Source organism: Scedosporium apiospermum (assembly GCF_000732125.1).
Source record: "Scedosporium apiospermum strain IHEM 14462 chromosome Unknown SEQ_SAPIO_0110, whole genome shotgun sequence".
NCBI classification, from domain to species: Eukaryota; Fungi; Ascomycota; class Sordariomycetes; order Microascales; family Microascaceae; genus Scedosporium; species Scedosporium apiospermum.
In genome coordinates this window covers 2,994,990-3,010,289 of record NW_015971811.1, presented here as the reverse complement: position 1 = coordinate 3,010,289, position 15,300 = coordinate 2,994,990, and the positions used below count along the sequence as shown (strand labels likewise).

Sequence of the window (15,300 nt, the reverse complement as noted above, 5' to 3'; positions counted from 1 at the left end):
ACTGTCTTCCAATTCCACCTTTTTTTCTCTCTTCATTCATGTGCAATGATTCCGGGAGCCTGAGCTGCAGCTGATGTTTTGATCTACCTAGAAACATACTAAATACGTGATCACAGCGATGCAGAAGGATGGAGACCAGGCAGCAAGGCCGTTCCCCGCGTCTTTTGAGTTCCCCATCATGGCCCCGACAGTACCAAAAAGAAGGTCCGGACTCCTGAAGAATAGTTGTTCCAGAACCAAACACCCACACGTGATACGAACGCCCAGAATGGAAGCGATGTAACAACGAAATCACAGACGACGACCACGGCGACCGCCCTTCCTGCGAGTAGAATCGGAGGGGGTGGGGGTGACGTCCTCGATACGACCAATCTTCATGCCGGCACGGGCGAGGGCACGGAGAGCGGACTGAGCACCGGGGCCGGGGGTCTTGGTACCGGTACCTGTTACAGTTTTGAATTAGCCATCTTGATCCATATTTTTGCTCTGGTTCTTTCAATTTTGAGGGACAGGGGGAAACATACCACCAGTGGCTCGGATCTTAATGTGGAGGGCAGTGATGCCGAGCTCCTTGCAGCGGGCAGCGACGTCCTGGGCAGCCAACATGGCAGCGTAGGGGGAGGACTCGTCACGATCGGCCTTGACCTTCATACCACCGGTGACTCGGCAGATGGTTTCACGGCCACTGGAATCACCCATGTTAGCCTATAAACCATTTTCTTCTTGTCGTTTTTGATTCTCTCTCTTCTTTGATATCGGTGTCGCAAAAAAAAGTGCCCAGAAGACGCTTCAGGTGGATACATACGTGAGATCGGTGACGTGGACGAAGGTATCGTTGAAGGAGGCGAAGATACGGGCGACGCCGAAGACGAGTTCACCTGTGGGCCGAGGGGTAAAGGTTAGCGAGCACGTTTCTTCGCAGGCGGTTCCTCTGGATCGCGAATTCGCGACCAGTATCGAGATAAAAATTCACATACCCTCGCGGACCTGGGGGCCCAAGGAGATGTTCTCCTGGGCGGGCTTCTGAGTCTTCTTGGGAGGCATTTTGTGTGATCTGGGGGGGGGGCTGATGGGGGATGTTGAGGGATGGAGAAGTGAAGATGAAAAAAAGATCGAAGATGTCGTGGGATGTACCTTTTTTCGGCTGACTTGGGGTCTGCTCCACCTTGGCTTAATTGACTGCAATTGTGAGGGTTTGGGGCATTTCAGGATTTAGTGTGGGAAGCGGCAGAAAAGACACTGCCCAATCTAAGAAGGCGGTGAGTCTGAAAAGTGGGGAGCATCCATTAAGCCCTAAGTCCTAACAATTGTTTGCAGACCGCCAGAATTTCCCAAAGGTACGAGGGTACATGGCAAAAAAATTCTTTTTGAGACGTCCATTTCCACACACACTTAATTAGAGCTCTTGCTTCTCTTCCCCTTCTCTCCCTCTCTGTCCCATCCAACCTCCCATCACCAACTTCACCCAACGCCGACAGCCCTCGCCCAACAAAATGGCTTCCGCCGCCACGTACGACTCCCTTTTCCCCTGATTGTTGATAAAGACGCCTGGATGGCATAGTTCGCTCGAGTCCGAATAATTGCAGATTGCGTGGTCCTCTCGCTGAAAGCCAATTGAGCCTTCCACCATTTCTTTCTCTCTCTCCGGCTCTGTGTCGGAGGGATGAAGATAGAGGAAGCATGGCCGCCAGCTCGATCCCTCCTGCTCCTCTCCCTCAAGCTCTGCATCGCCTGAGAATTGGCCCTGCTGTTTGAGAGATGTTGAGTGGGGTGTTGGGGATGAAGATTTTGTGTGTGGCTTCGGCTTCAGCTACCATCTTCGCCCTTAAATCCATTGCCGCCGAGGATGGCTTTTTCTTAGAGACCTGAAAATGGCCCACTAAGAGTCATCTAGAGGCGCGCAATACTTTCTTGGAGCACCCAAATGCGTGCAAGCCAAGGTGTTGTTGGATGAGAATTTTTGCTAAACAAAGGATGGGTCATGTCCTTGACATGCTGCTCTCTAACGAGAACACATCTTGTTAGCTCCGCTCTCACCGATAAAATATATCTCGAGTTAGCCAAAGCAGAGAATGTCGCACAAGCTACAATTCTCGCGCCGGCGCTCTGCTCCATACCACGGTATGTTGGGACTACTTGCTAATCTGGCTTTTTCCTCCCCCGTGTACAGGACTGTCCCCACCCGTGACGATATCCTCGTCCCTGAGACTCTCCTCAAGAAGAGGAAGAGCCAGGAGAAGGCCCGCGCCGAGCGTGCTGCCGATATCGAGCAGCAGAAGAAGGTGTGTCAATCTCTTTCGTCTTGTTCATTTTATGGAGGTGGTGATTATGATGCATAACAAACCTATCAACTAGACAGTAGTCTATGCTGTTGATACAATTTAACCTTCTTTCGGGTCTGACACTATACCATTGGAATGGGATTAATATTTTGGATGTTTATTTTTCAACTGGGGCTCCAGCTTGCTAACATCATTATGTCAATCAGGCCAACAAGGAGAAGCGTGCCCAGATCTTCAAGCGTGCTGAGAAGTACGTTCAGGAGTACCGCCAGGCTGAGCAGGAGAAGCTCCGTCTCGCCCGTGTCGCCAAGGATGGTGATGCCGCCTACATCCCTGCTGAGGCCAAGCTCATCTTCGTCATCCGCATCAAGGGGTAAGATTATATCCCACCAACAGCTTTTACTCTGAGCTCCTTCTAACCACTCGCAATAGTGTCTCCAAGGTCCCCCCCAAGCCCCGCAAGATCCTACAGCTTCTCCGTCTTCTCCAGATCAACAACGGTGTCTTCATCCGCATCACCAAGGCCACCTCTGAGATGATCAAGCTTGTCGAGCCCTGGGTCGCCTACGGTTACCCCAACCTCAAGACCGTCAAGGACCTCATCTACAAGCGTGGTTACGGTAAGGTCAACAAGCAGCGCATCGCCCTCACCGATAACTCCATCATTGAGGAGAACCTCGGCAAGTACGGCATTGTCTGCATGGAGGACCTCATCCACGAGATCTACACCGTCGGCCCCAACTTCAAGCAGGCCTCCAACTTCCTCTGGCCCTTCAAGCTCAGCAACCCCACTGGCGGCTTCAGGACCCGCAAGTTCAAGCACTGGATCGAGGGTGGTGACCTTGGTAACCGTGAGGAGAAGATTAACGCTCTCATCCGACAGATGAACTAGAGAGTTATGAAAAAAAACAAAATCAATAGTTTATCTTCTTCATACGTGCTTATGACTTTAGCATGGGGGCAGGGCATCGGCGTTTGACGTAAATTAAAACAGGGCAAACTCTTTTTTATGACACAAAGATCGTTGAAATGTCCCATTATAGTTGTCCGTGTGCATGTGTGTGTATCCGCTTATGCGTATGTGCTCTGTACGTTCGTACGACTGTGTATGTGACTGTGCTCCATGTGTGAAGAGGGTCAACGCGGGTTTCTGATGAACATAACCCCTGCCCTCGTTGAAATCATTAGGCCTCGCGATGCAATGGGGGATGTGTCTATATGCGACGGCAATGTAATGTACATTCAAACCCTTGTGTAGGGGTTCCAGCTCTTGGAAGGTATACATGGAGGGGTAAGACGCCAAACCAAGAGGGGTGGGCATGAAAAAGAGTAGGCTCATGAGAGAAACGATGAGAGGCCAGACTATAACTTGATGCTGAAGCTGCTGCCACATCCGCAGCTGTTTTCCGCCAAGGGATTATCAGTGACCTCAAACCTGGACCCAATAAGTTCCTGGATGTAGTCGACCTTGCTTCCCTGCAGCGACATGAGAGACGCCTCATCGATGACGATCTTGGGACCATCAAGGGACTTGTCAACGTCCGCGGCATCGTCCTCGACGAAGCGAAACACACATTCGTCTTCCTCTAGGCCGGACAAGTCGGCTACGGAGTCATTGGTGGTGAGGTACTGGAAGCCGTGGCAGCCGCCGCTTTGGACCTTGATCCTCAGGGCAAAGCCCGGATCATTGCTAGATTTCATGATCTGGGAGAGCCTCTGCGAAAGGGGAAGTTTGTCAGGAACAATTGAGAAAGCGCTTGGGCGTTGGGGGTTCGGGGAGACATACCTGCGCGGCGCGGGGCGTTATCTCGAGAAGCATCTCCTTGCCATCGTCATCTTGCCGAGGCTCTGTGAGGGATATCGTTTTCCGTCGAGAGCTTGAGGTTGAGAAGGGTTGAGTTTGGAATGAGAACCTTTGTAGTCTCTTTGAGGGCTGATGAGCCGACCATATGCTTCGAATGAGGGTCGCTTGTGTGAAAGGAATGGTGCCGAATGACTGTGTGGATAAAGGGCGGATGTTGTGAGAGATATGTGTGGTGGCTGGTCTGATTGCTACCGATGCGCCAGAGCACGAAGCGACACAGCGGATTGTGGCCATGGCAGCGTTTGTCCCCTTGCTCTTTGGAGTCTTTGAACTCTTCAGTAACTAGGCCGTCTAGCTTTATCACTAGTGTTGGTAACAAAGGTTCGAAAAGCAAACAGAAGCCATCAAGATACTTCGTTTTCAGTTTGGGAGTTTAGTCATGGTGGAACTGAGAGAAAGAGCGAGGGATCAAGTCAATGGCTCACCAGTTCCACGACGTCAGTAAGAAACTACCACTGGAAAGGTTTGAATTGTCAGCGTGTGGAGCAGCAGCCGACGAACTTTTTTCGCCTCCCGCCAGGTGGCATTTTGACTTGGCAGGTGCCCGGCTCATCATCGGCAGCCGTTTTGTGGGCCCCTCACAACGCCGTCTGCACACAGGCACACACATGAAAGCCCTCCCCACCAAATTTTACCGATTTTTTGCTTGACCCCTCCAGGCAAGATTTCCAGGTCGCCGCCCAGAACTCGGAAACGGCCAAAAGGAAAAAACCTATCGATTTCGAGGCGACAGTTTTTTTCTTCCCCCGAAATTTTCGACAACACACCGTCAACGAACGTCGATTTTCTTTCCGTTTCAAGTTTTATCCGACCGCACGCCCAACATGTCGCGATTTTTCCGAGGCCGGGACGATAGTTCCAGCGACTCCTCGTCTGACGAGGAAGATCTCTACTCCGAGGAGGAGGAGCTAGAGCAGCAGGAGGAAGAAGAATCATCCGAGGAGGAATCTTCCGAGGAAGAGGAGGAGGAGGAGAGTTCAGATGAAAGTGATGGCGAGGAGGCGAAGAAGGGTGCCTCCCGTTTCTTGGTTGGCGATGAATCGGAGAGCGAGGAGAGTGAGGGCGAGGCTCGAAAAGTTCTAAGTGCCAAGGATAAGCGGTTCGAGGAGCTTGAGGGAATCATCAAGCTTATTGAGAACGCGAAGAAGATTGATGATTGGGGTTCCATCGCGACAGGTAAGGATTCTGATGAAGCCCCATCTGAGAAATGCCATTTGCGAAGAAGAAGAAAAGTGCTAACGCGTTTGTCTCGTTTTCAGAATACGATAAACTGAACCGACAAGTCGTCAAGCTCCAAGAGGCTGGAAAGGCTCCCAAGACGTACATCAGAGCGGTTGCTGAACTCGAGGACTACATGAACGAGACCATCGCGAAGCAAAAGGTCACTCCCAAGAAGATGAACGCCACTAGCGCCCGTGGATTGAACGCCGTCAAGCAGAAGATCCGAAAGCAGAACAAGGAGTACCAGGCGCAAGTTGATGCCTACAGGGCCGATAATGATGCGTTTATGGAGTCTGAGGAGGAGCAGGAGGTGAAGCCCGTGGTCAAGAAGTTCAAGGCTGTTCAGCTCTTGGACGAGACTACCGAGGTTGCCGACGAGGAGGGCTTCGCCCCTGTCGACAGGCGTGGCAAGGCCGTCCAGTACACTCCCGAGAGCATCTTCAAGCACCTCCGAGGCATCATGGAGAGCCGTGGCAAGAAGAACACCGATCGGTTGGAGCAGATTAAGGTGATGGAGAAGCTCCTCGAAATTGCCAACACTCCTTACCAGAAGATTCGGGTCCTCCTCACGATCGTCTCCACCAGGTTCGATCTCGGCTCCGGCGCCGCCACCTCCATGCCTCTAGAGCACTGGAAGGCTGCCGAGAAGGAGCTCTCGCTCCTCCTCACCGTGTTGGGTGAGAACCCCGACTACGTCGTTGTAGAGAACGCCGAAGAGTGGGATGACGATGAGAAGCCCCCGACCCTCAAGGAGGGCGAGAAGTACATCAAGGTTCCCGGAAGTGTTGTCTCGTATATTGAGAGGCTTGACGATGAGCTCGTCCGGTCGCTCCAGAGCATCGATCCCCACACTTCGGAGTACATCGAGCGACTCCAGGATGAGGGTGACCTTTACAACATCATCTTCCGCGGCATGCTCTACTACGAGACCATTCGCAAGGATGAGTCTCTCAATGTCCCTCAAGACAGTATCAACCGTATTGTCATGAGGCGGTTAGAGCACGTCTACTTCAAGCCTGCCCAAGTTGTCAAGATTATCGAGGACAACTCCTGGGCTGCGGCTGGCAAGGATGTCGAGTCCACCATCACGCCCAGAGCCCAGGTTGCCGACCCTACCGATCTCGTCCAAGTGCTTTCCAACTACCTCTTCAACAACAGCGAGGGTATCATCAGGGCGCGTGCCATGCTGTGCCACGTCTACTTCCTCGCTCTCCATGGTGACTACTACAAGGCGAGGGATATGTCTCTCATGTCCCATCTCCAGGAGACCATCCCCAACTTCGACATCCAGACCCAAATCCTCTACAACCGAACCATCGTACAAGTCGGCCTCTGCGCTTTCCGCAAGGGCCTCGTGTACGACGCTCAGAACACTCTCCAAGAGGTCTGCGGAAGCGGACGGCAGAAGGAGTTCCTCGCCCAGGGTGTCATCATCCAGAGGCACAGCCAGATCTCTCCGGAGCAGGAGAAGCTCGAGAAGCAGAGGCAACTGCCCTTCCACATGCACATCAACTTGGAGCTTCTAGAATGCGTCTACCTTACGTGCAGCATGCTTCTTGAGATCCCCCTCCTCGCTCAGACCGGCTCCTCTCCCGACATAAGGAAGCGAGTCATCAGCAAGACGTACCGCCGCATGCTCGAGTACCACGAGCGACAAATCTTCACGGGGCCTCCCGAGAACACTCGCGACCACGTCATGCAGGCGTCCAAGGCGCTCGCGGCGGGCGAGTGGAAGAAGGCCATCACCTTCATCCACAACATCAAGATCTGGGACCTGATGCCGAACACGGACGACATCAAGGCCATGCTCGCCAAGCAGATCCAAGAGGAAGGTCTCCGGACCTACCTCTTCACGTACGCGCCCTTCTACGACACCCTCTCCGTATCCACGCTCAGCGATATGTTCGAGCTAGACGGCGCCAAGGTATCCGCCGTAGTGATGAAGATGATGAGCCACGAGGAGCTCTCCGCGTCTCTCGATAACACCGCCTCCACCATCATCTTCCACAAGGGCGTCGAGCTCAGCAGGCTTCAGGGTCTCTCGCTCGCGCTTTCCGACAAGGCCAGCGCCCTCATCGAGACCAACGAGAGGACCCTCGAGCAGAGGACGCAAGGGTCGGCCAACGCCTTCGAGAGGCAAGGCGGCCGCGGCGGAAGGGGCGGTGCTAGGCAGGGACAGAGGACGGGACGCGGCGGGGCCCGGACGGGCGGACATACGCAGCGCCAGGCGGGCGGTACGCAGTTTACTGGTGGGGCGTTGGGCGCGGCGGTACGAGGATGAAAGAAAAGCTCTGATGAACGAACGGTATAAAGAAAATGCAAGAAATTGGGGTATAACGAAAGCGGGGGAAAATGGATGCCTTGGTTTTTTCTTTTTAAATGTCTTTTTACTACTATTGACCTCTCTCTCTCTCTCACTTTTCATCGTTTTCCTGTTTTTCCCTTTTTCTTTCTTTTTATCATGCCTTGCATTGGGTTCGGTAGTTCGTTCCAAGAGGGAGCTTCGTATAAACTCGATGTGATTGCCAGGCCTGTTTTTAGGTAGTTCGGAATAAAGCGGATAACTATAATGTATGGTCTCTCTCCCTACGTTTTGGTGTAACGGAGTCGTAGGCATCGCGACAATAGTCGAGCGTAGAGTGTCGGTCCATGTCCTATCCTCAAACCTGCGAAGCCTAAGAGCGAGGTCTATCTACTGGGTCGCATGGGATACCTAGCCCTGCAGTGGTACTCCGCCAACGAAAGCTGAATCCGTGCCCCCACAATCGATATCACACTTCTAGGCACATGGAAGGAGAGCGCCCTCTTCACAGCGACTCCCTTTTACGTGATGCTTGAGGCCTGATGTCTTCCAAGTCAATATTGCGTCGTTTGAACTTGGAGACCTCATGCACCTCGCTGACGTAAACGGACCCTTGAATTAATAATCGGCTTAGACAGCTTTTTCTTAGGACGGGACTTGGATTTAGTTCACGCAAAACGGCTGCAAATGGGATACGAGGGAATACGATCTAACGCAGGGATCACCGAGTAAAAGGCGATGAATGGGTGGTGGAGAACTCGGCGCGCCGTGTCCCAGCTTAAGCTTTGGACGACATCGGCTTGCTCACTGCGGACGCGCCAAGTATCTACTTGTAGCTTTCCAAATCTTCACCGTAGAATCAAAGCATGGCTTTTCACGCGAGGCGACTAGCGACTAGGAGCTTAAATTCGAACCTCTTGCCCTCTCCTCGTTGGCTGGGCATTCCTCCCAAGTTCACGCTTCCCCTAGGCGGTAATTCTGTGAGAAGAACCCGATACCTCGTCTCTCCCACCGTGAGGGCTACGAATACAAACCTTTCGCTTCTGGCGGTATCGTTGAGAAACATGTCTACCTCTGCCCAGCCGGACGGGTGTAGTGGAGTTGGTGATGATGAGAAGGGACATGGGATGACTGCTGAGGAATTCAGCACTTTCAACGCCTTCTCAGTGAAGATGAACAACTTTGTATGCGTTCTCACCCGCCTTCCTTGACTCTCACATCCTCAAGAGCCCAAGAATTCAAGAAATTTTCTAACACAAGAGGAAAATGGAACTCCCCTAAAGCACGAGTACTTCCGCACAGAATGGAAATCGTTCCAAACCGCCTGCCAAGACAAACGCCCACTAACAGGCGCCAGCAAAGACCACTTCCTCACGCGTGCCATCCAGTTCTGCCGAAGACTCCAGATGCACCACCACATCGAGGAAGCGTACGTCTTCCCCGTCCTAGCGCAAAAGATGCCCGAGTTCCGCGCCGAGCTGGGTATCGACGAAGACGGCGAGAGGAGAAGCGGCAAGGCGGAGCTCCTGACGCAGCATGAGGCCATCCACGCGGGGCTGGTCGAGTTTGAAGCGTATGTTAGGGCATGTCGGGACGGGAAGGAGGAGCTGGATTGGGAGGCGTTGAGGGGGAAGATGGAGTCGTGGGGGGATGTGTTATGGAGGCATTTGGATGAGGAAGTACATACGTTGCGGGCGGAGAATATGAGGAAGTATTGGAGCATTGAGGAGATGTGGGAAATCTTGAGTTTTTAAGGGTTTACGGGTTGGCTGTGATTGCAAAAGAAGATCAAAGTATATATACGTTTCCACCTCCAAGCTAATCTATGTACATTAAAAACTTAATCCCCAGCTTTAAAAAAACAATCTAAAACAGAGACAGACAAAAAGGGGAGAGTTGTAAAGGCAATTGACATGAGACCCAACCCAAAAATTATATCCCAAAATACCTAACCAGCCCATTGTTATCGAACCAGCTAGGTGACTAGGTGACTCCAAACAAAAACAGCACATCCCACATCGAGTTGATCCAGACCAAGCAAGAAAAAACGTATGAAAACGAAAAGAGACGAGTGTCCCTTGTTCCACATGTCTCATGAGAGAGATATGTCACGAATCCCCAATCCCCACTTACCCTCACCGAAACCCACATCCAACTTTTAAGCAGTAGCCTTCCAGAGTTGACGAATCTGGATGAGACCAGGAATGGTTGCCAACACACCAATCATGGTATCATTCACGAAGCCCTTATCCATACTCCAATGCACCGTCAAAGGCGCCCAGGCCAAGTTCCTCGCGACGGACCTATTCCAGTTGGCCCTCCACTCCTGGTGCTCGGCGGTGGTGATATCGCCCGTCTCCTTGCGCACCTTCTCGATGGCCAGCCTTCCGAGCTCGACACCGACGGTCACCGCCCAGAAGCGGACACTCCACTGCATAGCCTTGAACTGCGTAGCGGGTGTCCAATCGATGATGTTCTTCTGGGCGAGGAAAGCGCCGTTCTCGAGAACTTGGAACGCAATACCCCCAATGAGCTTCGTCCAGGCGATGACACGGTCGATGCGCTCCTCCTTGCCAGCAGCACCAGCGGTCTTGTCGCCGCGACGGATAGCGATCTCCTTGCGGATAAGCTGCTTAAGAGCCATGTACATGCCCAACAGACCCCAAAGCCGCATGAACGTACGGACGTCGGTAAGGAGGCTATAGATGGCCCTAAGGCTAGCCGCGGCCCTCAAAGCCGTAGCATTCTTCGAAGGCACGACGGCGACGGCAGCGAGGGCCTTTGCGGACTCGAGGGGCACGAGGGAGAGGAGGCGGCGCGCGTGCTGCTCGACGGTGCCGTCGGTTGCGGAGTCGATGAGGGAGGCGGCGAGGCGGGAGGCGTAGCCGACGAAGAGGAGGACGGTGTCGATGCCGGAGGGGGTCTCGAGGCAGCGGTTGAGGTGGGAGAGGAAGGCGTCGATGTTGGAGGGGGTGAGGGCGAGGATTAGGCTGAGGGGTAGCTTTTTGGCCTTGGAGGGCGCGGAGCTCTTGTCTGGGGAGGTCATGGCGATTTCGGAGAGAACTTTTTTCTTCTTCTTCGAGTTAGATATTGAGCTTTGAGAAAAATCAACGATGCTCCGGACAACTCGGTTTGGATATTCAAGAGAGACTTCGCTCGCGACTTTAAAATATGAGGAATTAAGAAAGGAACAAGAAGAGGAAGATGGATCGATCCGTAAATTAGATTCTCCAGGGGGGTTCGTTTCCACGTTTTCTGTTCAGGCGCAAGTTGGAGCTTGGGGGGTTTGGCACATGGGAACACTTTTTTAATATGGGCAATTTACGCCGAACCCTGCAGGGCGAGTGTTTCTGAGTTCTATTGAATCTCGTGCCTCGAGCCGCTCCTAAATGCCGCGGAGTCGGGCTTGCGCTCGTTTTGGGGCTGGAGTCCAATTTCGGCAGCCGTTCGAAGCCCCTGGGAAATCGTGTGCGAATCGTCCCAGTGCTTGGGTACGTACTGCTGGCGAATGAGCTGTAGGGGTTGGATTAGTGCCTATGGCTGCGTGTGGATTGCCCACGTTACCCCACTGCTGGTAGTGCTGGGGTAAATCTCATCGGCACCGGGGGTGGGCGCGGAGAATCAGGGGCATTAGGCTGATCCATTTGATGCCACTAGTTCACTGGGGTTCGGAGCTCTGGGCAAATTGCCGAGGCAAAAATCATCGGTTTCGATCCATGACGGCCAAAGGATCAATCGGAAGCGATGGAGGCATGGAAGTCCCTGACAGAGAGTTTTATAATGGGAAGAGTTTTATAATGGGAAGAAGGCAATAAACAATGCGTGAGAAAAAATTGATACTTAAGAGGGGGGTGTTAAGAGATCGGCTCATTGAATCTCCAAGGCAGTTTAAGGCAGTTCTTAAGAAGATGAGGACTGCGTTGGTACTGATTGATAATAAACCTAGGATTTGATATCCTCCGTTATCATCGATGGAGGTCGATACGGAGGTACAAAGGGAGTTTACAATCGATATCAAGATTCGGCAACCCGAGGTCAATTGGCACACACTAGGAAGTAGGCAGCACTTGTTGTCAGTCGGCTTCTCTCTTGTCCAGCTCTCCTTCTCAAGATATCTGGTTCCTGGCTATTTTTGCCGAATACGAGTCCAAAAGAAAGCACCCAATTGTCAGCTCAACTGCATTAAGATGCGGAGTATACCCTGAGCATCGAGGCCATTCTCCCTCTACCCTCGTATCAAGCCCGACCTTGGTTTGGCTCGTGTCGTCACTGAGGAAAGGCCGGTGCCTTGCTTCTGCGAATCCATTGATCTTTAAGATATCCACCAGTACTTCGTAGCTGCGACTACCCCGGGGTGTCTGCCCAGGAGCGCATGAGATCAGACATTATTGATAACATCGACATGACGTGGACGCCAGCACTCATCATTCGCAGATTGGCGAGATCGCGGACGAAGATGGAAGTTGTTCCGGATGCCTCGGCGTTAACCTAGACACCGTATCCTTCCTCACGAAGAGAAAGGACAGGAACGTTGTGCCCTGATTTGCACACAAAGGTCTCCCCATCAGCGGTCGTGTTTCTTAGTCTGTAAGATGCGTGAGAAGAAGCAAAACTTACAGATATCCGTCATGATCCCAGCAACGATGATCTGCGTCTTACCTGACGCCTGCACTGCATTACGAAAGTCTTTGCTGTCCCAGGCATTGACCTCGCCGCTGCGGTCGATAATCGTGTCATTGGGGTGCATTGCAACGAGTTCCTTTGGAACGATGCCGTTGGGCCCCACTGACGCGCTGCTACTAATGATCACGGGGAGATTGAAGACTTGGGCGAGGGCGCTGTGGGCCATGATGTTGGATTTGAAGAGGGCTGTGTCCCAGTCTTTAACCATGTTGATGAGTCCCTCTTGGATATCAACCATGATGGATGTTACCGTGTAAGCCAAAGTGAGGGAGGGAGACTTGTACTGAGAAGACAGCATAGGGAGCAGCAAAGAAGCGGGCGATTACCGTGCCAGAACATCGCGCAGAGAGCCTCCGCGGTCCGTCACGTAGGAAGACTGCTCTGTTATATGCTGCTTTTAGGTGTCGTAAGCCGCCGTTGTCTGTACCGCTTGGAGTCATCCCGGCTCTCTTGGGAACCACATCATCAACGACGGGAGCACTTCGATGATATTCCCGGCCCGGCGTCCAATATCTTAAAATTTGATGTAACCTGATGCTGCGATAGGAATGCATATCAGGTGTTTCCTGCAGTTGGCGATGGGCCGACTGCCGTCATAGCGCTGGAGGGTTTATTGATGATGCGGCGGCATTTGAAGAAACTGTAAACTGGGAATACCGTCCCAATATAAGGATTGGGACCGTACCCTGGGGCAGGGCCTAATGCTGCCCGGTCTCATTGGGTGTTCTACCGAGATGGGGAACGGAAGAATGATGCGACCATTGGGCCCATTTTCACTGCCGAGAATAACAGCTCTAGCTAACAGACCGGCTCTTTGGTACGGGGATGCGGGTCCACGGACGGGATGCAGGAGACACGGGAGGACATTCCCCAACGGGCGGCATCTATAAATAAGTAAAACGAACTGAAATTACTATTGCTAAGAGTTCCCAGACAATCTTTGTTGCAGTGATATTCGTCAACCGTTGGAGAGCATGCCCTGAGCCATGATCAAGCAAAATCAAAATGGGGTCCTTGAAGAGAGGCGACAATGTGAGATTGTGGTCTCATTGGACTTCGGGTTCCGGGCACGGCTCCGCGTGATGGGACGACAAAATACGCGACGAGGTGGCACGAAAGCAGCACGCACTGAGAGCTTGCGGCCCTTCGCTGGATGAGGCACGTTTGAGCCCAAATCCCAAATCTCTCACGGGCAATGGAGACTTGGTATTCATATTCCGGCTGAAACTTACATTTCGCCCGTCGTTCAGCTTTTCTCAGCTCTTGAACAAGACCTTTTGAGCCTCATGTTTCTCGAATATCTCATAGCCATGCTGGGCATCTGTCAAAGGCAAGGTATGAGACACAATGGTAGAGACCTTATCTTTATTGGCCTCGAGGCAAGCCAAAGCCTCGTCGAAGACCTTTGAGCTAGCGGCACGACCGAAGTTTACACTGCAGAAATCGCCGTCAGCCTACTGAAACAGCAATCGAACTTGGGAGATAAAGAGAGGCAACTCCCTAGGAAACGGTGAAGAAGAAGGGGCGGCCTTCGCCATCGGACGTACGTGAGATTCTTCGCGTACACCTCGGTAGCGGTGAAGGGTAGATCCCCATGGTGGAAGCCGATCGAGGACAAGACGCCGCATTTTCTAACTAGATAGAAAGCAGATCGCAAAGCAGCCTTGTTGCCCACGACCTCAACAATGCCATCGGCCCCGCGACCATCAGTAGCCTGCTTGATAATCTGCGGAACATCGTCGACGCCGAATTTCAAGGGAATGCCGCCGAACAATCGAGCTTGCTCTAGACGCTGATCCACAGAATCCACGGCGTAGACGGTCTTGACACCTTTTGTTTTCGCCGTCAGAAGAGCACAGAGACCTACTGGGCCGCATCCTAGGACGACGAAGACGGCTTCGCTAAGCTTCTGTGTACCAAACCCTATACCGCTTCCGTCTGCGGGGGGGAGCAACGGTCGTTGCAAGAAACCTATGGCTCGCATAGCACCGTAGTATCCGGTCGGAAAGATATCGCTCATCATGATGAGGAGGGAGTCATCTAGATGGGCAGGTGCGTGTTGTAGGGTCCCATCGCCGTGAGGGACTCTCACGTATTCAGCCTGCCCACCGTCGAGTGCGGGACTGCCGAAAGCTAGTGTGGTCTCACAGCGGCTTTCCAGGCCCTGGCGGCAGAACCAACATTCCTGGCTACGGTTGCGCGAATGTCAACTTTCCACGAGGCGTACGTACATCACCCATAAGCTGGGGCTGCGCTCAGGACATTAGGGAGCGAAGCACTCACCAGATAGTCGCGAAAACGGAAACCACCTTGTCGCCGGGCTTAAACTTGGTGATCTTGTGGCCAACTGATTCAACAGTACCTACGAACTCATGTCCCTTTGGGTGGAAATTTGAAATCAGTTGTGTACTACCAATTTTGACAGGCACAACACGAGCCCAGAAGGAGTTTATGGGGTGAAGGGAGCATACCATGATTTGGCCAACGCCCGTTTTCTGGTGTCCGCGGTACATATGCAAGTCACTGACCGGTTCAGATATCAGCAGGGTGATGCATGTTGGGAACCCACTGTCCATGGGCTACACTCACGAGCCGCATAGTCCCGAAGTGATCACCTTCACGATCACGTCTGTCTGCGCTGTTATGTTCGGCTTCGGACGATCCTCAACCACGACGTCAAAGTCCCCACGGAGCACTACTGCCTTCATGGTGTTATTATCTCTGCCAGGATAATCTCGACCGAGCCCGAAATCCACCGGCACCGTAGTTGCCCCCAAGACGCCTTGATAGCCGAGACAGTATAACCGAGAGCGTTCTCCGACATTTTGAGACGGATGCCGAGGACACTAGAGCTAGGCGGGTGCTGGGCTTGTTTTGAGGGGTTGAAGGTGCGGACTCCGGAGATAAGCAGTGAGAGTTTGCCGCCGATGAATCCTCCCACGAAACTC

At 52.7% G+C, this 15,300-nt stretch overlaps 7 protein-coding genes and 1 pseudogene across 7 annotated transcripts; 3 read left to right on the top strand and 5 right to left on the bottom strand.

The window, feature by feature from the left end:
• Nucleotides 1-291: 291 nt before the first annotated feature.
• On the bottom strand, nucleotides 292-1,044 carry SAPIO_CDS7769 (uncharacterized protein; the record flags this gene model as incomplete). The annotated part of the gene is made up of 4 exons (XM_016789565.1): nucleotides 292-443; nucleotides 525-685; nucleotides 806-878; nucleotides 978-1,044. 4 exons carry the CDS (start codon nucleotides 1,042-1,044, stop codon nucleotides 292-294), a joined length of 453 nt encoding a protein of 150 aa, XP_016641392.1.
• A 449-nt stretch (nucleotides 1,045-1,493) lies between these two features.
• On the top strand, nucleotides 1,494-3,174 carry SAPIO_CDS7768 (uncharacterized protein; the record flags this gene model as incomplete). Its single annotated transcript, XM_016789564.1, has 5 exons — nucleotides 1,494-1,510; nucleotides 2,026-2,121; nucleotides 2,171-2,282; nucleotides 2,489-2,655; nucleotides 2,715-3,174. 5 exons carry the CDS (start codon nucleotides 1,494-1,496, stop codon nucleotides 3,172-3,174), a joined length of 852 nt encoding a protein of 283 aa, XP_016641391.1.
• A 470-nt stretch (nucleotides 3,175-3,644) lies between these two features.
• On the bottom strand, nucleotides 3,645-4,231 carry SAPIO_CDS7767 (uncharacterized protein; the record flags this gene model as incomplete). The annotated part of the gene is made up of 3 exons (XM_016789563.1): nucleotides 3,645-3,998; nucleotides 4,069-4,128; nucleotides 4,196-4,231. 3 exons carry the CDS (start codon nucleotides 4,229-4,231, stop codon nucleotides 3,645-3,647), a joined length of 450 nt encoding a protein of 149 aa, XP_016641390.1.
• A 739-nt stretch (nucleotides 4,232-4,970) lies between these two features.
• Nucleotides 4,971-7,648, top strand: SAPIO_CDS7766 (Eukaryotic translation initiation factor 3 subunit C; the record flags this gene model as incomplete). The annotated part of the gene is made up of 2 exons (XM_016789562.1): nucleotides 4,971-5,322; nucleotides 5,406-7,648. The coding sequence occupies 2 exons, from the start codon at nucleotides 4,971-4,973 to the stop codon at nucleotides 7,646-7,648; spliced, it is 2,595 nt and encodes an 864-aa protein (XP_016641389.1).
• Nucleotides 7,649-8,733: 1,085 nt separating this feature from the next.
• Nucleotides 8,734-9,423, top strand: SAPIO_CDS7765 (Uncharacterized protein; the record flags this gene model as incomplete). Its single annotated transcript, XM_016789561.1, has 2 exons — nucleotides 8,734-8,853; nucleotides 8,932-9,423. 2 exons carry the CDS (start codon nucleotides 8,734-8,736, stop codon nucleotides 9,421-9,423), a joined length of 612 nt encoding a protein of 203 aa, XP_016641388.1.
• Nucleotides 9,424-9,827: 404 nt separating this feature from the next.
• Nucleotides 9,828-10,715, bottom strand: SAPIO_CDS7764 (annotated as a pseudogene; the record flags this gene model as incomplete).
• A 1,442-nt stretch (nucleotides 10,716-12,157) lies between these two features.
• Nucleotides 12,158-12,650, bottom strand: SAPIO_CDS7763 (uncharacterized protein; the record flags this gene model as incomplete). The annotated part of the gene is made up of 2 exons (XM_016789560.1): nucleotides 12,158-12,207; nucleotides 12,287-12,650. 2 exons carry the CDS (start codon nucleotides 12,648-12,650, stop codon nucleotides 12,158-12,160), a joined length of 414 nt encoding a protein of 137 aa, XP_016641387.1.
• A 958-nt stretch (nucleotides 12,651-13,608) lies between these two features.
• SAPIO_CDS7762 (uncharacterized protein) lies at nucleotides 13,609-15,060 on the bottom strand (the record flags this gene model as incomplete). Its single annotated transcript, XM_016789559.1, has 5 exons — nucleotides 13,609-13,786; nucleotides 13,900-14,541; nucleotides 14,636-14,730; nucleotides 14,824-14,875; nucleotides 14,942-15,060. The coding sequence occupies 5 exons, from the start codon at nucleotides 15,058-15,060 to the stop codon at nucleotides 13,609-13,611; spliced, it is 1,086 nt and encodes a 361-aa protein (XP_016641386.1).
• Nucleotides 15,061-15,300: the final 240 nt, after the last annotated feature.